This window comes from Anomaloglossus baeobatrachus, chromosome 3, assembly GCF_048569485.1.
Source record: "Anomaloglossus baeobatrachus isolate aAnoBae1 chromosome 3, aAnoBae1.hap1, whole genome shotgun sequence".
Classification (NCBI taxonomy): Eukaryota; Metazoa; Chordata; class Amphibia; order Anura; family Aromobatidae; genus Anomaloglossus; species Anomaloglossus baeobatrachus.
Genome location: NC_134355.1, coordinates 38,231,688 through 38,253,546, shown reverse-complemented (window position 1 = coordinate 38,253,546; position 21,859 = coordinate 38,231,688). Strand labels below are relative to the sequence as shown.

The window sequence follows — 21,859 nt, the reverse complement described above, 5'->3', positions numbered from 1 at the left end:
CAGTCTACATATTGGCATAGCTGATTTAGATATAACAGGGCAGATTTTAGGGATAGGTGCAATCTTACGCACAGTCACAGATAATATATCGGTTAGCACAAGGACTTCTACCTAACTTGCTGTTGACTGTCTGTTGTAATTTACTTCTAGTAGTAGGAAATCCTATATGTATCACAAGAAGTGTCTGTCTCGTTACAAGACGTGGGACGGGTCCTTATTTCTCTACAAAAAGTGGGGTGGGACCTTGTCTCTACAGCAATTGGGGGCAGGTTTTTATCTCTACAGCAAATAGGAACAAGCCTTTGTCTCTGTACAGGAAGTAGGAGTGAGTCTTTATCTACATAGGAAATGCAGGAAGGTCTTTACCTCTCTACAGGAAGTAGTGGCAGGTCTTTGCCTCTCTACAGGAAGTAGTGGCGGGTTTTTGACTCTCTACAGGAAGTAGTGGCAGGTCTTTGCCTCTCTACAGGAAGTAGTTACAGGTCTTTGCCTCTCTGCAGGAAGTAGTGGCAGGTCTTTGCCTTTCTACAGGAAGTAGTGGCAGGTATTTGCCTCTCTACAGGAAGTAGTGGCGGGTTTTTGCCTCTCTACAGGAAGTAGTGGCGGGTCTTTGCCTCTCTACAGAAAGTAGTGGCAGGTCTTTGCCTCTCTACAGGAAGTAGTTACAGGTCTTTGCCTCTCTGCAGGAAGTAGTGGCAGGTCTTTGCCTTTCTACAGGAAGTAGTGGCAGGTATTTGCCTCTCTACAGGAAGTAGTGGCGGGTTTTTGCCTCTCTACAGGAAGTAGTGGCGGGTCTTTGCCTCTCTACAGGAAGTAGTTACAGGTCTTTGCCTTTCTGTAGGAAGTAGTGGCAGGTCTTTGCCTCTCTACAGAAAGTAGTGGCAGGTCTTTGCCTCTCTACAGGAAGTAGTTACAGGTCTTTGCCTCTCTGCAGGAAGTAGTGGCAGGTCTTTGCCTTTCTACAGGAAGTAGTGGCAGGTCTTTGCCTCTCTACAGGAAGTAGTGGCGGGTTTTTGCCTCTCTACAGGAAGTAGTGGCGGGTCTTTGCCTCTCTACAGGAGGTAGTGGCGGGTCTTTGTCTCTCTACAGAAAGTAGTGGCGGGTCTTTGACTCTCTACAGGAAGTGGGGGCAGGTCTTTGCCTCTCTATAGGAAGTGGAGGCAGGTTTTTGTCTCTCTATAGGAAAAGAGAGCGAGTCTATGTCTCTTCAGAAAATACAGTAGGGTATTTGTCTCGCTAAATGAAGTGGTGTCAGATCTTTTTCCTCTACAGGAAGTAGGGCAGGTCTTTTTCTCTTTACAGGAAGTGGTGAGAGGTCTTTATATCTCTACAGGAAATGTGGGCAGACCTTTGTCACTATACAAATGGGGTGGGTCTTTCTCGCTCTATAGACAGGAAGTGAGGGTATTTGTGTTTCTACAAGAAATGTAAGAGGGTCTTTGTCTCTCCACAGCAAGTGAGGAGGAGTCTGTCACTATAGGAAATATAAGAGGGTCTTTGTCTCTCTACAGGAAGTGGTGGCAGGTCTTTGTCTACCTACAGGAATTAGGGACAAATCTTTTCCTATACAGGAAATACAGGAAGGTCTTTGTCTCTCTACAGGAAATGTGGCCAAGGCTTTGTTTCTATACAGGAAGTGGAGTGGGTCCTTGTTGCTCTATAGACAGGACGTGGGGGTATTTGTCTTTCTACAGGAAATGAAGGAGGGTCTGTGTATCGCCACATGAAGTTAGGATGATTCTTTGTCTGTACAGGAAATATAGAGGGTCCTTGTCTCTGTGGGAAATATTTCAGAGTTTTTATTTTCCTAAAGAATATGCGGGATGGTCTATGTCTCTCGACAAGAAATTGCCGGCACCTTTATGTATATACAGGAAATGCGGGCAAGGTTTTTGTTTCTCTACAGAAAATTTGGGCAGGGTCTTTGTCTCTCTTTAAGAATTGGAAGGGGGGGTGTCTTTATTGCTCTTCGGAAAATGTTTTGTTTTTTTGTTTCTCTACAGGAAGTGATGACAGGTTGTTGCCTCTCTACTGTAAGCACGGGCCGATCTTTGTCTCTGTAAAGAAAGTAAGGGTGGATCTTTTCCTGTTACTACAGGAAGTGGGAAAGGGTCTTTGTCTACAGGAAATGTGGGAGTTTAGTTCTTCAAAGGAAGTGCGCGCAAGTCTTTTTCTCTTTATAGGAAGTGGGGGTAGTGTTTTGACTCTCATCTTGCTGTCCTATTGGTTAGACTGCAAACAGTCATAACACAAAGGCAGGCTTTCAGTTCAGGGCAGGCTTTCAGTTCAGGGCAGGCAAACCATTCGACATTTTTAGCAGCAATGTATGTTGAAAAGTGTAAGAAGGAAGTAGTGCTTTAAGAAAACTGATAGAGGATGAACCACTGTCTCAGAAAAGTGGATGGTGAATTGCATTGCAGGAGAATTTGGACAGTTAGTTAGTTAGTTTTATTCATTTTATATAGCGCTATTAATTCCACAGCACTTTACATACATTGGCAACACTGTCCCCATTGGGGCTCACAATCTAGAGTCCCTATCTGTATGTCTTTGGAGTGTGGGAGGAAACCGGAGTACCCGGAGGAAACCCACGCAAACACGGGGAGAACATACAAACTCCTTGCAGATGGTGTCCTTGGTGGGATTTGAACCCAGGACCTCAGCGCTGCAAGGCTGCAGTGCTAACCACTGAGCCACCATGCTGCCCTTTAGCGGATATATTAGGCTGATATGTGCTCTGCTGTATATTGATTTTTAGTAAAGCATTATCTCAATGGCATCTCAATTAATTGTACAGTGGATTGGTCCCTAGCATGGAATCTGCATTGTATGGAGGTAATGGTGGTATATAAGCTATATCATCTATAAAGTGAAGAAATTACACATTCCTCTTTCCATATAAAAGTATATATACAGTATATTTATATATAAAAACATGTATACAGCAATCCACTGACACTGTTGTACCTACCTCCAGGAGGCATTGTAATTGTGATGGGGGCACTAGTCACATAGCCTTGACTATTAGATGCATTTACTCTGACAGTGTATCTAGAGAAGGGAATCAAACCATCGATCAAAACCCACTCATCGCTATCCTGAGTTTCATATAGTGTCTGGCTGGAATTGGTAAAACTGTTGATATCATCTCCTGTAAAATCAATAAAAATATAATGAGGTTATGAAAAACATCAAGTAAAAAAATAATGAGAAAATAACTGGATAAGATAGTGTGTTTCCTTTTGAGAAGTTGGCAGGATGAGCAGGAATCTCAAATATGTACATGTATCTTCAGATCAGTGGTGGACATCCATTGTACTAATAGTCCACCAGAGTATTAGAGGATTCCCCAGTTGGCCCAGTCCATGTAGGTCAGGGAGAGGAGGGAAATGGATGTGAGGGAGGTATTTGGCTGAAGGATGGAATAGAGTCGAGCATGATCATGTACAACACTCCTATGAACCATTACACCCTGCTCTTCTCTATTCAAGGCCTTGAACCACATGGTCTTCTCTTACATCGGCCTGACTCTGAGAATTAGGTCTCGGTTCCACTAGTGTATAGCTTGTGATGCGAGAGCATCGGAAGCGATATGCTAATGACCATCTGCTGCAACTGTGATGTGATCTTGCAATCGTATCACAGGTGTGGACAAGATGGGGGGAACACTTTCTCCCCATCTCCTTCGCTGTCTGTCTCTGCATAAATCGCACTGCAGTCGCATGACATGCTAGTGCAGTGCGATGTTTCATACGCTCCCATAGGCTTATATGGGGGTGCCTGAGCCGAGACTCGCTGCAAAACGCAACATGCTGCGATTCATTCCACATGCCGCTATGGCATGAGAAATCAATCACAGATGGACACTGAACCATAGTTTTGCACTTGTGTGAATACAATTCGATGTTTTATTGGTTTGCACTCGTCAGTGCAAAACGCAAGTGGAACCGAGGCCTTACATGTATCGTCTCATTGTACAACAAGCCTGGGAGTGGGTTGAGCAATAAGCCTGGTATACTTTGAGAGTATGGTATTTATAGCCAGTGATGGCCCATTCCCAGAATTATAGTCACCATAGGCACCATCTAGTATTGTCTAGGTGTTGTCAAGCTCTGGGGACAATTTTCTTTTTTTTTCTTTTTACTTATATGCATGTATTTAGGAATAAAAATATTTACCGTATTTGCAATTGATTTCAGGAAAAATTTTGCACTGTTACACTTTTACGGGCTCTAAGTTTCCTGCACATTTAACTTTGATGTGGTCTCTGGTTATAAATAAGCTCAGAGGAGCTGAGAAATAGCGTTAGAAACTTTCACATTGGGCCATCAGCACAACATCACTGACAGTTTTTCAGTTAATGAGGTTCTTTAGGTTTGAGAGCAAAGACTGCAGACTTCTGAAGGATGAAATGATGTGAGATGCGCATACTGTCTTGATTTCCCATTATTATCCTTATGAACGACTGGTCACATGACTGCATGTATCAGATTTGCATATTTGTTGTAGTGTGCCGACTAGTCTTACCCCAGATTCTTTCAGTACAAGCGAATTGAGAGAATCTCAACTTGTCTAGTCCACATGTGACGGCCTGTATGAAAATCAGATACTTGTAGTTTATGTGACCGCTTCTTCACACCTGGAATATTGGGAAATCGAGACTGTGTGCAGTTTTTGCTCTCAAGCCTGCACCTGCTAGATCCCCCATTCCCTCCAGCCCAGCAGCGTTCATGGTTGTATGCCCAAATACCCTGCCTAACTTTCTCTGTATAACGTTATGCACTAATATGAATGTTTAAAAAAACAACTAATAAACCTCTGACTATTCGCAGGAGCAATAGTTCCCCAGACTAGTCGGCCATTTTTCCATGTTTTCACACCCCATGACTTTCATGAGCTGATATCGCCGCCAGCTCCTGGAAATCTCGCGCATGCGCGCAACTCATTGCAGCCTTGTTGGTGCGCCTTTGAAGCCAGGTGTTTGCTTCCCGGCTTCATTAGGTGCACTGTGCATGACCGGACGTTCAGAAGATGGTTCACGGTAATAACTGACAAGGCCAAGATGAGCCAAGCGCATACGCATAATTTCCAGGAGCTGGAGGTTATGCAGGCTCATGAAAATCATGGAAACAGGGCTGACTACTCAGGGGAACTAACGCCCCTGTGAATAGTCACAAGCCTGAAAGTTTTTTAAATGTTGAGACTCCAAGATGGGTCTCAAAGTTGTTTCTTGTGTGTAGTGCCAGTCTTCTGGGAGCAAGAGGCCTACAACTTCCACTCAGGCATGTTTTCATTTTTAAAATTGAAATGCTGGGCCACAGGATGTGTGTTGCATGGAATGTACCTCCCTGCTCTTTTAAGGCCCTATGGGGAGGGAGGCAATTGATGCTCCTGTACTGCTGTTTGCCTGAAAGGTTTTTGCATGTCGAGACTCCAAGATGGGTCTCAAAGTTGTGTCTTTTGGGTAGTGCCAGACTTCTAGGAGCAAGAGGCCTACAGCGGTCACTCAAGCAGGTCTTCATTTTTAAAACTGAAATGCCGGGCCACAGCCTGTGTGTTGCATGGCAAAGTAGTTTTTTTAAACATTCATAATAGTGAATAACACTATACAGGGCTGGATAGGCAGGGAATTTGGGCATACAGGTATGAGTGCTGTTGGGTTGGAGGGCATAGGGGACATGACAGGTTCCCTTTAACCTATTCTACACCCAGTATTAGAAAGTGCAATACAGCGGCTATAGAAGGCAAATGGTGAAAGATTTGTAATGAAACACAATTACAAAAATTAAAAATACATGCATTTAAGTAAGATTTTTTTTGTCTTTTCTTGGTCTTGTGCAAAATACAAAATAGATGACTTTAAAATTCTTCTATATCACACATGGTGGAATGATAGAAATTGGGTCTAAGGGTAGCTTTACACGCTAAGAGATCGCTACAGCGATCTCGTTGGGGTCCCGGATTTTGTGACGCATATCCGGCCGCTGTAGCGATCTTGTTGTGTGTGAATCCTAGGAGCAATTTTGGATCGTTGCAAAAATGTCCAAAATCGCTCCTCGTTGACATGGGGGTCCATTCCCAATTATCGCTGCTGTCGCTGGGGCAAAGTTGATCCTCGTCCCTGTGGCAGCACACATCGCTACGTGTGACGCCGCAGGAATGAGGAACCTCTCCTTACCTGCCACACGCCAGCAATGAGGACGGAAGAAGGTGGGCGGGATGTTCGTCCCGCTCATCTCCGCCCCTCCGCTTTGATTGGGCGGCCGCTTAGTGATGTCGCTGTGACGCCGAGCGAACCGCCCCTTTAGAAAGGAGGAGGATCGCCGGTCACAGCGACATCGCCGAGCAGGTAAGTATGTTTGACGCTGCCGTAGCGATAATGTTCGCTATGGCAGCGATCTCCACATATCGGCATAACGATAGGGGCGGGTGCTATCACGCTCGCCATCGCTAACATCGGCTAGTGATGTTGCAGCGTGTAAAGCCCGCTTAAAGCAAATAACTATAGGGATTTGCACCAAAAGGTCCTGAATCCAGTCCTACATACATGATGAAGGTGGCGGGGCAATGGCCACCATGCAAATGTTATGAGGCCTGTGGAGACAGGGCACCCAGTCCTGGTTGGTCCCAATGCGAATGGGTGGCGAGAAGCTGTGCAGGCGATGAGGTAAGGAATAGTCATGAAAAGGCACTTCTGTCGCAAGTGGCAAAATCGGCACCACAATGAGAGTCTCAATTTGATTTTTGCTATGGATGCCCACTCTCATCGTTGCCGTCTAGTATACAGACTCCATTGTGTTCATTGTGTTCCGGCATGTTCCTTGGTTCTGCCGTATCGAATATCAATGGGTTAAACTAGCATGGCAAACAAATCCAATCTGAATCTTCCATGCCAGGGGTTTTAGACTAATGCCGGTTTCAGCAATACATCTATTTTTCCATAAGATATAACACGCTTGAGACATTTTCATCTTAGAAAGTCTTGCTGCAATGCCCCGGTACTGAGCACACAGGCATTATGTAAATGAAGATTATCTCACTTTTCAATTGGTGTTCATCATTCATGGATGCCAACAGAGATTTTGGGCTCTCTGGGGAAGTTCTCAGAAAGGTAGCCAAAGCAGACTTAAAGGCAGAAATCCATAATCAAATATCGAGATTAATTGTGTCACTTGCACTTGTATTGATTTTAATTGGACTGGCTGACCTGCGAGAATAATATAAGAGTGCCTGCCGCTGATTTATGGGAATAAAATACCTTTCCATTGTGAATGGTAGGCAGACGGCATCTGTTAACTCTTTCCGTCTATTTTATGACAAAGAAGGTAAATGGATTACATTGGATTCTCAAAGAAATGTACGATGAGACCCCTAAGTTTCATATGAATTATTGGTGATTTATAGTTAAAGGGGCAAAATATATTGACGGTCTATCCACAGGTCAAGTGCTGACCGGATTTGGATTCTGCGTGGATTTTTTCTGCAGTGTGTGGAACAGATTTGCTAAAATCTCATCCACAAATGCAACTACTGTGCCAAAATATCTAGATGAAAAATACGCCCAATGCGAACATAACCTAAAGTGGGTGGGTGAGTCATGTGGATGTACGGTACATACACTCCAGTGTATTTTTCCAGGAGACGGATGCAGCTAGAGTTAAAATTGTGATTTGGAAAGGCCGTTAATATCAGATTGGTGGGGGTCAGGTCTGCTTTACCTTGACTTGTTATAAAAAAATTGGGGGGACCCACGCTTTTTTTTATAAAAAAAAGTTTCTTCCGAGCAAGTACCTTGGATTCAGAGATGCGTACAGGTGTCTTCCCCATGCTAAACCCATTCCATTTGAGTGCTGTTTCCATTCATTTCAGCGATTTTCTGGCTTCACCAGCCCTCCTAGGAGGTCTGTGTCATTCCTCCACCCGCAGGTCCGACTCCTACTGGGCAGTGGGGTCGGCGCCCACCATGTGGCTCCATACGATCTGCCAATCCCGCTGTCTTCCCTTCCATACAGGGTACTTTCTCGGATCGCAGTCCTGGATCCTCCTCCATCTCTCCGCCTATGGCCTGTTCGTCCAGAAACATCCGTGCACTGAACAGGACTTCCAGGACCTTCCTAAGGCGATGCCTGCCACATCCTGCTGAGATTTAAAGGGCCAGTACGTCTTTACCTGAAAGTGCTTCCTGGCCTATTGTGGAGAGGCACTGGCCATATAAGGCATCTTCCCCAGGAGGTGCCTGAGCAACGTCTTCCTGTTGCTTAGTGAAGCATTGTCCCCATCAGGTTCCCGGTCTCAGTCTTTGCTGTCTGTGTTCCTGTTCCCAACCGCTGTTCCTTGTCTCCACTCAGAGCCGGTCGTGCCTGCCTGTTGCTCCTGTCCTTGCCTAGGATAACTGCATCTCAGAGCCCACACTTGGTCAGCTGTGTCTACCCTGCTTCTGATTGTCTGACCAGATCAAGCATCGTTTGTGGAGGTCCATATCAAGTCATCAGGCACTTATGTACTTCCTGCCTCTAGACTAGTCCTGGCTCGGTGTTACCATCTACTTTAATTATGGACTGGACTCCACTGATGCTCAGGTTGTGCCTGCTGTGCAATACTACTCGAGCATATTTACAGGTATCTTCTTTTGTAATGGTCACACATGTGCTCTGAATGCTACACTAAGATCCTTGTGATTTGACTCTGCTCAATAAAGCTCTTCTTATTCCTCAAGCTCTGTCCAAGTCCATTCCTGGGGTCAGCTGCCATAGCCCTCTGTGGTCCAGTGGGTTCACTACCGTGTTCCCCAGTAGGTAGCGCAACAGTCTGCTTTAAAAATGATCGAGTTCCCCATGACTTCCATTATACTCGTTATTCGAATAGAGCCCTCCGAGTATCCGACGTGCTTGATTTGAGTAATGAGCATTCGCGCATTTTAGTGCTCATCACTACTGGTGACTACTCTCTGATATGTGATCTGAGAATTTCCTGCAATGAAGGTCAGATCTCTGTACAGATATTAACCCCTTCACGACTTTGGACGGGGGGAGCTATCGCCCTTGTGACTAGTCCCTGCACTCATTAGCATATCATAAAGGATCTTTAGAAATACTTTTTCTAAATAACTTTTTATCTATGCTACTGGATACTGGGACAGGTAGGCAGGGATTAGAAATATGCACCCAGAACTGCTCGTGGTTCTGGGTGCATATTGCACCTGACAGGTTCACTTTAACAGAGACGTTTCCAATAGGAGGTCACTTTTGTGGGTTTCTGCTGATTTGGCACCTCAATTGCTAGGTTAATGGAGGCCACAATCTATTTAAACAGAATCTGCATTCTAAATATCAAGTTGCACTTCTTCCCATCTCATCCCTGCCATGCGCACAAACAGTAGGTCTCAACCACATATGGGGTGCTCCAACATTCAGTATAAGTTGCATGATAATTGATCTGTTCTTTTTCTATTGTTAACCTTACGTTAGTGGTGAGAATTCACCTTTACAGATCATTCTAAAGGAGTAGAAAAAATTAGAATGCAAATCAAATATGGAAAAGCAATTTATTTTCTCCTCCTTTTTGTACAAGCTGAAAGCAGCATTCACTATAAAAAGGAAACCTTCCATTATGGCAATTGCACAATTGTGGAATCCAGTGTCACCTTTCAACTCTTATGTAACTAAAGCCTGCTTTACATGGGACGACCAATCGTGCGATTTCACGATCGATCGCACACGCCCCCGTCGTTTGTGTGTCACGGGCAAATTGCTGCCCGTGTCGCACAAAGTCGTGAAACCCCTGTCACACGTACTTACCTGCTGAGCGCCCTCGCTGTGGGCGGCAAACGTCCACTTCCTGAATGGGGAGGGACATTCGGCGTCACAGCGACGTCACACAGCCGCCGGCCAATAGAAGCGGAGGGGCATAGCCGGCGGGAGCCGTGGGACGCAGGTAAGCAGAGTTCATCGCTCCCGTGGTGTCACACGGAGCGTCGTGTGCTGCCACGGGAACGATGAACAACCGGCACAAGTTAAAATAAATGATATTATGAAACTGAGCGACGACTACACAACTCACGATTTGTGAGCGATACTGCGTCGCTCAGAGGTTTCACACGAGACGACGTCGTGTATGATGCCAGATGTGCGTCACGAAAACCGTGACCTCGACGATGCATCGCACGATCCATTGTCTCGTGTAAAGCACCCTTTACACCAATCTATTCAAACGGAATCTGCATTCTGAATACCAAGTCACACTTTTTCCTATCTGATTCCTGCTGTGCACTCAAACAGTAGGGCCTAACCACATGTGGAGTACTCCAAAATTTGGTAAAAATTGCATGACAAATTGATCTGTCCATTTTCTACTGTTAAATTTTAGCACAAAAACAATACGTTAGGGGTCAGGAATTCACCTTTACAGATCAGGCTTATGGAGTAGAAAAATGTAAAGACAAATCGAATAGCAAAAAGCAATTTACTTTTCTTCTTTTTTCGTACAAGCTGAAAGCTGAACTCCCCATACAAAGGAAACCTTCCATTATGACAATTGCATAATTGTGGGCTCCAGTTTCATCTTTTAAGTCTTGTGTAACTGACAAATTTGTACCTAATAAAAAATTGTACCACTAAAATGTTATATTTTCACTTCCCAATGTTAAAAAAAAAATCTGTGAGGCACCTGTGTGTTAAAAAAAACTCACTACACACCTAGATGAATTCCTTAACAGAGAAGTTTCCAATTTGGGGTCCTATTTGTGGATTTCTGCTGATTTGGCACCTTAGGGGCTTAGCTAATGGAGGCCATAATCTATTGAAACAGAATCTGCATTCTAAATACCAAGTCGCACTTCTTTCCATCTGATTCCTGCCACGTACTCAAACAGTAGGGCCCAACCACATATGGGATACTCCAAAATTTGGTAAAAATTGCATGATAAATTGATCTGTCTATTTCCTACTGTTAAATTTTAGCAAAAAAACCCAAAACTCACTTTAGTGGTGAAAATTCACCTTTACTGATCAGTAGAAAAATTTAGAAGGCAAATTGAATATCAAAAAACAATTTACTTCTTTTTTCGTACAAGTTGAAAGCAGAACTCGCCATACAAAGGATATCTTCCATTATGGCAATTCCACAATTGTGAGGTCCAGTTTCACCTTTTAGCTCTTTGTAACTGACACAAATCTATTCAAACAGAATCTGCGTTCAGAATATCAAGTCACACGTCTACCCATCTGATCCCTGCCGTGCTCTCAAACAGTAGGGCCCAACCACATATGGGGTACTTCAAAATTTGGTAAAAATTGCGTTACAAATTGATCTGTTCATTTTCTACTGCTAAATTTTAGCAAAAAAAAAAAGGGGTTAGAATTCACCTTCACAGATCAGGCTTATGGAGTAAAAAAAATTATAAGACAAATCAAATATAAAAAGCAATTTACTTCTTTTCTTTTTTCTCACTCATTACACCCCTAGATGAATTCATTAATAGAGAGGTTTCCAATATGGGGTCACTTTTGTGGGGTTCTACTGATTTGGTATCTCAGGGGCTCATCCATTGGAGGCCCCAATCCAAAAGAAATCTGTTCTAAATACCAAGGTGCACTGCTTTCCATCTGATCCCTGCTGTGCGCTCAAACAGTAGAGCCCAAACACATATGGGGTATTCCAAAATTTGGTAAAAATTGCGTGACAATTGATCTGTCCTCTTTCTACTGTTAACTTTACGTTAGGGGTGAGAATTCCCCTTTACAGATCAGGCTTATGAAGTAGAACATTTTAGAAGGCAAATCAAATATCAAAAAGCAATTTACATCTCCTCTTTTTTCATACAAGCTCAAAGCAGAACTCACCATACAAAAGAAGCCTTCCATTATGGCTATTGCAGAATTGTGGGGTCCAGATTCACCTTTTAATTCCTGTGTAGCTAACTGACACCAATCTATTCAAACTGAACCTGCGTTCTGAATACCAAGTCGCACTTCTTCCTATCTGATCCCTGCTGCGCTCAAACAGTAGGGCCCAACCGCTTATGGGGTACTCCAAAATTTGGTCCATTTTCTACTGTTAAATTTTAGCAAAAAAACAATACGATAGGGGTGAGAATTCACCTTTACAGCTCAGGCTTATGGAGTAGAAAAATTTAGAAGGCAAATTGAATATCAAAAAGCAATTTACTTCTCCTTTTTTCATACAAGCTGAAAGCAGAACTCAGCATACAAAGGAAGCCTTCCATTACGACTGCAGGGTTCCTTTAAAAACCTCTTGCCAATTAATTTCCCCTTCTTGCTTCAGTACCTAGCACCCGTCAGGCCCTGTCATTTATTTCCAGAGTTTACCTGCTTTACAAATTAGCAAACTGGATTGTTAAGATGAAAGAAAAGTGGCCGATTCTTAAGATCAGCTTTCCCACCACTAAAATATGCAGGGAGTCAGTTCTTTAGTGCCGTCAGGAGATAAATGGCTGGTTTTCCTTGCTGAAGAATATATAATAGTTAAAAAGTCACTTTTTTCTTCTAGCTGTACATAAATCACAGAACTAGTCAATATTTAATAATGCTTGCCTTGGATTGCAGTCCCTTGATCACCCCTGTCATGTGTAATAGCTCCCTCTTCGATATCTTTGACATAAAAGCCCGGCTTTACTGCAATACTAACATGTAGAGGGTCATTACAGATCGACATTTACCTTAATCTGTGACTGCCAACCATGAACCGATAAATTCCAGAAGATTCCACTGGGAGAAATCAGTATAGTTCTCAGTGGAAAGAAATGAAAGAAAATTCTGCCGAGAACGGAATACATTTTCTACAAGGGCTGTTTGGCAAATGGGTCCTGACTTTTTGAAAGTTCTCTCGCTGCAAAGACTTGCAACATTTAATGCCGATTTGATGTTTTGACAGACAGGCCGACGATCGCCGGTGACGCGTTTTGAAGGAAGAGGCAGAATTTTCGGCAAAAAAAACCCAATGCAAGATGGAACATAAGATGTATGATTCGAACATTATTCACACCGCTGTCTTGGCGGGACGGTGTCGGGCTTGTTAATCGTATAACCGGGAAAACAAAAAATGTATTTTTTTTTCTTTTATTTTTGATTTTTCTTTTTAAAACCAAATCGATCATCAGTCCGACAACTCATAACGTAACGAGTGCTTCACGGCAAAGGACATCAAAGCCTTCGCTGCATGAAAAAAGGGGACAGAGCAGGCTTTGAGCGAGGTCAGTGGAGACTGCCTATCATATATTAAACGCTCCGGCACATATGCTTCACAAAACGGTACACAAAACAGGCCTTTTATATTGTTCTTTGGGGATTGTAGCACGGGCGGATCTGTTCTCTAACTTAGAAGAAGCAGGAAATAAAATAATAGCGTTGTCTGTGTATGGCGGAAAATACTTTTTTGTCTTATAGGTGAAAGATGTTTTTGATTGTTGGCAGAATTTTTGTATTTTGACTATTAAGACAAATTAACTTCTTCATGATCTACGTACTTCATAGTTCGTGACTTATCCCTTTAATACGCAGTGAACCTGTGTGTTTCAGCTGACGATACGCAGATCTACCTCTCTGGACCTGACATCACCTCCCTACTAACCAGAATCCCTCAATGTCTGTCTGCTATTTCAATCCTTTTTCTCTGCTCGATTTCTAAAACTTAACATGGACTAAATGGAATTCATTATCTTTCCTCCACCTCATTTAACCCCCCAACAGACCTATCCATCAAAGTTGATGACTGCTCAGTCTCCCCAGTCCCGCATACTCGTTGCCTGGGGGTAATTCTTGACTCTGATGTCTCCTTCAAGCCACACATCCAAGCCCTCTTCACCTCCTGCCAACTACAACTCAAAAATATTTCCCGGATTTGTACATTCCTTAACCAAGAAGCAGCAAAAACACTAGTGCATGCCCTCAATATCTCCCGCATGGACTACTGCAACCCCCTGTTCTATGGTCTGCCTTCAAACCCTTCAATCCATTCTAAACTATGCTGCCAAAATAATCCTTCTGTCTCCCCGTTATTCCCCGACCTCTCCTCTCTGCCAATCCCTTCACTGGCTTCCCATTACCCAACAACTCCAGTTCAAAACCTTAATCATGACATACAAAGCCATCCACAACCTGTCTCCTCCATACATCTGCGACCTATTCTCCTGTTACCTACCTGCATGCAACCTCCGATCCTCACAAGATCTCCTCCTCTACTCCCCTCATATCCCCACTACCCACAATCACATACAAGATTTCTCCCGTGCATCCTCCATAATCTGGAACTCTCTACCTCAACATATCAGATTCTCACCTACCTTGGAAAGCTTCAAAAGGAACCTGAAGACCCACCTCTTCAGACCAGCCTTCAACCTGCGGTAACTCTCAGCCCTCGATAGCGTCGCACAACCATCTCTACTGGGAGAGGGCAGGGTCCTCGCTCCTCCTGTACCAGTCTGTGCCTTGTATTGTTCATGATTATTGTACTTGTCCCTATTATGTACACCCCTTTTCATATGTAAAGCGCCATGGAATAAATGGTGTTATAATAATAAATAATAAATAAATAATAATCTGATCAGCCGACATGAGCAGCTAACAGCCGGTCAATTAGATAAATACACGTCACGCAGTGATTACTGGGGTTCCGTCAGGTATAAAGGATCTCCTGGAGAGCACTGTAACATAAAGGGTACACCGAGAACATGATACAATGGTGAGCCATGGCTCTGTGGAGAGGGCAGTGATTACTGGGGTTCCGTCAGGTATAAAGGAACTCCTGGAGAGCACTGTAACATAAAGGGTACACCGAGAACATGATACAATGGTGAGCCATGGCTCTGTGGAGAGGGCAGTGGTGTCAACTCCTAACACTCACCTGAGTTTGATCCCTGCACTCCCTAACGTCTCTATATGGGTCCTTCCCCCCATCGCCGATCACGTACCTAGGCCCTCGCTGACCCTTATAATATCCTTGCTAGTAAGGGCCAGCAAGATGCTAGTCTCGCCACTACAATAAGACAATATGAGTGTTAAGACAGACATGGAAGAAAGACACAACCAATAATACTAGGTCGGGAACTTCTCAAATGCAACTGAAGCGACACCACAGCTTTCTCCAAAGGGTGGTTCCTTCCAAGAGGACAGCAATAGCGGTGAGCTATAGCCGACATGGAGTGGAGTGAGGAGCGGATATTTATAGTAGAAGTGAGTGGCTGCAGCTCAGGTTACAACCACCTGTTAGATCACTGCAGGATAGAAATGAACCTTACTTCCTTCAGTGCTGGATGGTATTAAATACACTCCAACTCAGGGTACTAAAGCGGAAAAATGGCTAGCGGAAAAACAATTAAAACGTGTTAACAAAAAAAGTTTAAAAAAATATGAAAAAAATACAAAAGTTCAAATACACATACAGTCCCTGACAGAAGTTGTCGCTTATCCATGTTATGTAAATAAAAGCTTATAACCTGGATTAACATTCATCCATTGGTTTCATAAATTACTCTTTTGAAAGCTGAAACCCTCCTAAATTTGGTTTAGGTTATGAAAATAAAGTTGCTGCAAAGCTGAAATATTGATCATTTAATGAACACAGGAAGGTCAGATTTTGGCAAGACAAAAGTTTTGTTGCCTTGTCATATAATGCACCCAGTCCTAGTTTACATCCTCACCTGTGCTCACTAAATGATTGGTTAATTAGTGGGTGTATATAAAAAGAAACCCAGCACCCCAGACCTTCACTTGAACTGCAATTTGACCTCTGACAACATGCCAAAAATCCACCCTGCGACCAAAGCCTTGATTATCAAGAGGCTGAAGACCATATCCACTGCAGAGGTGGCTGGCACCTTTAATGTGTCTCAGTGTCAAGTACAAATAATTAAAAAAAAGATTTTAAGAGACTGGAGATGTTTTTGACAAGCCCAGGTCCGGCAGACCCCACAAGACAACTGCTCAGGAGGAACGTTTGTTGGTTAGAATATCCAAAGCCAGCCCCTCTTCCACTGCAGCAGAGCTCCAAAAGGCCTGGTCACCTCAAGTCCCTGTGTTACCTAGAACAGTTTGTAGGATTCTGTCACGAAATGGCCTCCATGGTCAAATCAGTGCCCAGAAGCCAGCACTAAACAAAAGGTACTTAAAAACCATGTGGCATTTGCCAAGTCCTATAGCCTGCTAAAGAGATGGACGCTGGAAAAGTGGCAGAAGGTGGATTTCTCTGATGAATCTTCAGTTGAATTACACCACAGCCACCGCAAATACTGCAGGAGACCTACTGGAGCCCGTATGAATCCAGAAAACAGTTAAGTTTGGTGGTGGAAAGATCATGGTCTGGGGTTACATTCAGTATGGGGGTGTGCAAAACATTTGCAAGGTGGAAATCAATATCAATAGTCTAAAATATCAAGAAGTATTAGCTACCTCTTACATTCCCAATCATACAAGGGGTCAAATTCTGCAGCAGGATGGTGCTCCATCTCATACATCCATCTCTACAACAAAGTTCCTCCTGGCAAAGAAGATCAAGATGCTCAAAGACTGGCCAGCCCAGTCACCAGACATGAACATCATTGAGCATGTTTGGGGTAAGATGAAAGAGGAAGCTTGGAAGACAAAACCAAAGAATCTAGATGAACTCCGGGAGGCATGTAAGATGCATTCTTTACTATTCCTGATGACTTCATCAATAAATTGTATTAATCATTGTTGACCGCATGGATGCAGTCCTTCAAGCTCATGGAAGTCACACATAATATGAAATATGGCTCTAATAGCACCACAACGTCATTCACCAATGTTATGCAACATATCTGTGTATTAGAAGTTAATTATTAGTTTGAATTTCACATTACTTTCTGTGGGCAACAAAACTTTTGTCTTACCAAAATCTGACCTTTCTGTGTTCATTAAATGATCAATATTTCAACTTTGCGACAGCTCCAATATATCCGCCCAGAGGAACAAAACAATTATTCCATAAATAATCGCATTAATAATCCTGCCAAAGGTATAATGTCTAAATGACCCTTACTCTCTCTTTCCTCTACCTGCCAATGGAGATGCAACATAAAGTCACAGTACACCCTAAATGTAAAGAGGTGCCCCCATTCCTCGGCGGCTTTCCCTCCTAGGATATCCCTAGTCTCCCTCGTGATCAAATGAGGTCTAGAGGTTATACCCTTAATAGTCAGGAAAGATAGGGAAAATAAACTTATGTGAGAGATGTTTGTGTCAAAAATAATCCCTTTGCAATCCTTTTTTCATAACGTAAAGGCGTCCGGGCTTTCCATGGTCCTCAACCCAATAATATAAATTCCCACAGTCTCAACGCGTTTCTCCCCATACAATTAGTTAGGGTTCATCAGGAGACAATGAAAAATGACTGGCCCAATCGCCTAATAGCTGTTAAGGGGGCTACTCATTCAGCAGCACACACCTCTCCATGTGGATGTATATAATGGACCATTATATACATCCACATGGAGAGGTGTGTGCTGCTGAATGAATGTGTGTTGCTGAATGAGTAGCCCCCTTAACAGCTATTAGGCGATTGGGCCAGTCATTTTTCATTGTCTCCTGATGAACCCTAACTAATTGTATGGGGAGAAACGCGTTGAGACTGTGTGAATTTATATTATTGGGTTGAGGACCATGGAAAGCCCGGACGCCTTTACGTTATGAAAAAAGGATTGCAAAGGGATTATTTTTGACTCAAACATCTCTCACATAAGTTTATTTTCCCTATCTTTCCTGACTATTAAGGATATAACCTCTAGACCTCATTTGATCATGAGGGAGACTAGGGATATCCTAGGAGGGAAAGCCGCCGAGGAATGGGGGCACCTCTTTACATTTAGGGTGTACTGTGACTTTATGTTGCATCTCCATTGGCAGGTAGAGGAAAGAGAGAGTAAGGGTCATTTAGACATTATACCTTTGGCAGGATTATTAATGCGATTATTTATGGAATAATTGTTTTGTTCCTCTGGGCGGATATATTGGAGCTGTCCCATGGTCCTGGGATTATGTTTATGTGTTATATAATTTTCACAGGTGGAATTTTGAATTTTTAATGAATTTAAATAAAAATTGTTTTTATACTATTTAATTTGAGGTAGCATTCTGGGTCTATATTGATTTACTACCTTTTGCAATAGGTTTCTAAGTGTCAATATTTCAACTTTGCAGCAACTTTTTTTTCATAACCTAAACCAAATTTGGGAGGGTTTCAGCTTTCAAAAGAGTAATTTATAAAACCAATGGATGAATGTATAGTCAGGTTATAAGCTTTTATTTACATAACATGGTTAAGCGACAGAACTTCTGTCAGGAACTGTGCTTGGTATCGCCGCATTTAGAAATGGCCAATCTATCAAAATATAAAATATATTAATTAAATATTAATTAAAATTAAATAAGGTAATCTGATTGGTAAAGGCCAAAATGAGAAAAAAATCAAAAGGACAAAATTACATATTTTTGGCTGCCGCAACAGCGCAATAAAATACAATAACAGGCAGATCCCGAAAAATGAGAACGCTGTGGATCTCGGAAAATGGCGACAAAAGTGAAAATTCTTTTTTTTTTTTTTTTTTTTTTTACTTTTTACAAATTTCTGATTTCTTTTTTACCATTTCAATAATAATAAAAAAAACTATACATCGAATTGTTTCCTACTTTTCAGTACAATATGTTTCAGAATGAATGGCACCATGCAAATGAACAACTCGTCCTATAAAAATCAAGCCCTCCTACCGATATATTGATGCAAAAATTGAAAGTTATGGCTCTTGGAAGAAAGGGCGGAAAAAAAACTAAAGCAAAAAATGAAAATCTGCGGTGGTGAAGGGGTTAAATTTATTAATACAGAGTCATTACTAAAAATTGTTAAAATATTATAATAAAAAGTTATATGCTCTATATACATAAAGTCTATGCACCTCAACATAGAATTTTTTTTGGATCATATATTTTGAATGCAAAGGTAAGCAACTTTCTATACAGTCTTCCCTAAGAAAAATTCTACCATACTACTACTTAAAGGGAAGGTGTCGTCCAAAATAAAATTTCAATAACTGAAAAAATGTAAAGTATTAATGTTTTAATTGTTTTGTTTAAATATTATTATTTCTTTTTAATTGAGCAAAATATAACAAAAAAATTTAAAAGTTCGATATTTTCCACTCTTAAACACTAGGGGGAGCAGCTGCTGAAATCCTGCTGTAGAGCTACTGTAGAACTAGCTCACATTACAACTGCAGTAAAAGTGGGTGGAATCTGCTGTCCTGTGTGTGATGTCACCTCCCCCTTTCAATCTGGGTGTTTCCAAAAGGATAAGGGAAGATGAAGTTTAGGATCACAGTGCGGAGCCATTTTGATGGTGACCACAAAGGGATCCTAATATGTCTAAAGTGTCACCAAGGAATGCTGTATAGTGCTCCCCACATAGCGCTCTGCACGCCCCGGCCCAGCAATGCTCTGCCACACACACGCACGCTCTAAGTCTAAAGGGGGCTTTACATGCAACGACATCGCTAACGAGATGTCGTTGGGGTCACGGAATTCGTGACACACATCCGGCCTCGTTAGCGACGTCGTTGCGTGTGAAACGCAGGAACAACCGTTAACAATCAAAATTACTTACCTAATCGTTGATCGTTGACACGTCGTTCCTTTCCCGAATATCGTTGCTGTTGCAGGACGTAGGTTGTTCGTTGATCCTGCGGCAGCACACATCGCTATGTGTGACACCGCAGGAACGAGGAACAAGATTGTACCTGCGGCCGCTGACAATGAGTAAGGAAGGAGGTGGGCGGGATGTTACGTTCCGCTCATCTCCGCCCCTCAGCTTCTATTGGGTGGCCGCTTAGTGACGCCGCAGTGACACTGAACGAACCTCCCCCTTAGAAAGGAGGTGGTTCGCCAGCCACAGCGACGTCGCTAGGCAGGTAAGTATGTGTGACGGGGACTAACAATGTTGTGCGCCACGGGCAGCAATTTGTCCGTGACGCACAACCGATGGGGGCGGGTGCTTTCACCAGCGACATCGCTAGCGATGTCGCTGTGTGTAAAGTGGTCTTTAGTCCTTTATTTAGCTGCATGCTGGTGTGAAAATCGTACAAATCTGTGAACCCCTGCCTGCACTTCTCTCATCAGTGGTAGAGATAGCAGCAGGGAAAAGGAGGGGGTTATGCACAGACCTAAATTGGATAGAGTTGAAAGTATTTCAGCTAGAGTTGAATAAACAGGCTCTAGACAACTAAGAAATCAGAAGAAGAGGAAAGAAGTGCAGGATAGAAGCTGTGCTGATATAATGTGCCTACAAGTAGTATTCAACCCCCTGCAGATTTAGCAGGTTTGATAAGATGCAAATAAGTTAGAGCCTGCAAACTTCAAACAAGAGCAGGATTTATTAACAGATGCATAAATCTTACAAACCAACAAGTTATGTTGCTCAGTTAAATTTTAATAAATTTTCAACATAAAAGTGGGGGCCAAGTATTATTCAACCACTAGGTTTAATATTTTGTGGAATAACCCTTGTTTGCAATTACAGCTAATAATCGTCTTTTATAAGACCTGATCAGGCCAGCACAGGTCTCTGTAGTTATCTTGGCCCACTCCTCCATGCAGATCTTCTCCAAGTTATCTAGGTTCTTTGGGTGTCTCATGTGGACTTTAATCTTGACCTCCTTCCACAAGTTTTCAATTGGGTTAAGGTCAGGAGACTGACTAGGCCACTGCAACCCCTTGATTTTTTCCCTCTTGAACCAGGCCTTGGTTTTCTTGGCTGTGTGCTTTGGGTCGTTGTCTTGTTGGAAGATGAAATGACGACCCATCTTAAGATCCTTGATGGAGGAGCGGAGGTTCTTGGCCAAAATCTCCAGGTAGGCCGTGCTATCCATCTTCCCATGGATGCGGACCAGATGGCCAGGCCCTTTGGCTGAGAAACAGCCCCACAGCATGATGCTGCCACCACCATGCTTGACTGTAGGGATGGTATTCTTGGGGTCGTATGCAGTGCCATCCAGTCTCCAAACGTCACGTGTGTGGTTGGCACCAAAGATCTCGATCTTGGTCTCATCAGACCAGAGAACCTTGAACCAGTCTGTCTCAGAGTCCTCCAAGTGATCATGAGCAAACTGTCTGTAGATGAGCCTTGACATGACGCTTTGAAAGTAAAGGTACCTTACGGGCTCGTCTGGAACGGAGACCATTGCGGTGGAGTACGTTACTTATGGTATTGACTGAAACCAATGTCCCCACTGCCATGAGATCTTCCCGGAGCTCCTTCCTTGTTGTCCTTGGGTTAGCCTTGACTCTTCGGACAAGCCTGGCCTCGGCACGGGTGGAAACTTTCAAAGGCTGTCCAGGCCGTGGAAGGCTAACAGTAGTTCCATAAGCCTTCCACTTCCGGATGATGCTCCCAACAGTGGAGACAGGTAGGCCCAACTCCTTGGAAAGGGTTTTGTACCCCTTGCCAGCCTTGTGACCCTCCACGATCTTGTCTCTGATGGCCTTGGAATGCTCCTTTGTCTTTCCCATGTTGACCAAGTATGAGTGCTGTTCACAAGTTTGGGGAGGGTCTTAATTAGTCAGAAAAGGCTGGAAAAAAAGATAATTAATCCAAACATGTGAAGCTCATTGTTCTTTGTGCCTGAAATACTTCTTAATACTTTAGGGGAACCAAACAAAATTCTGGTGGATTGAGGGGTTGAATAATAAATGACCCTCTGAATAAACTTTTCACAATTTTAAAAAAAAAAAAAAAAAAAAAAAGAAATAACATTCTTTTTTGCTGCAGTGCATTTCACACTTCCAGGCTGATCTACAGTCCAAATGTCACAATGCCAAGTTAATTCCGAATGTGTAAACCT

At 43.0% G+C, this 21,859-nt stretch overlaps 1 protein-coding gene across 1 annotated transcript in view; it reads right to left on the bottom strand.

Moving 5' to 3' along the window:
• Positions 1 to 21,859, bottom strand: part of USH2A (usherin) — a 1,098,211-nt gene that overhangs the window by 495,037 nt on the left and 581,315 nt on the right. Inside the window, exon 37 of the mRNA XM_075339131.1 lies at positions 2,972 to 3,151. Within this exon, the coding sequence (XP_075195246.1) occupies positions 2,972 to 3,151 (180 nt within the window). The remainder of the gene's footprint in view (positions 1 to 2,971; positions 3,152 to 21,859) is intronic.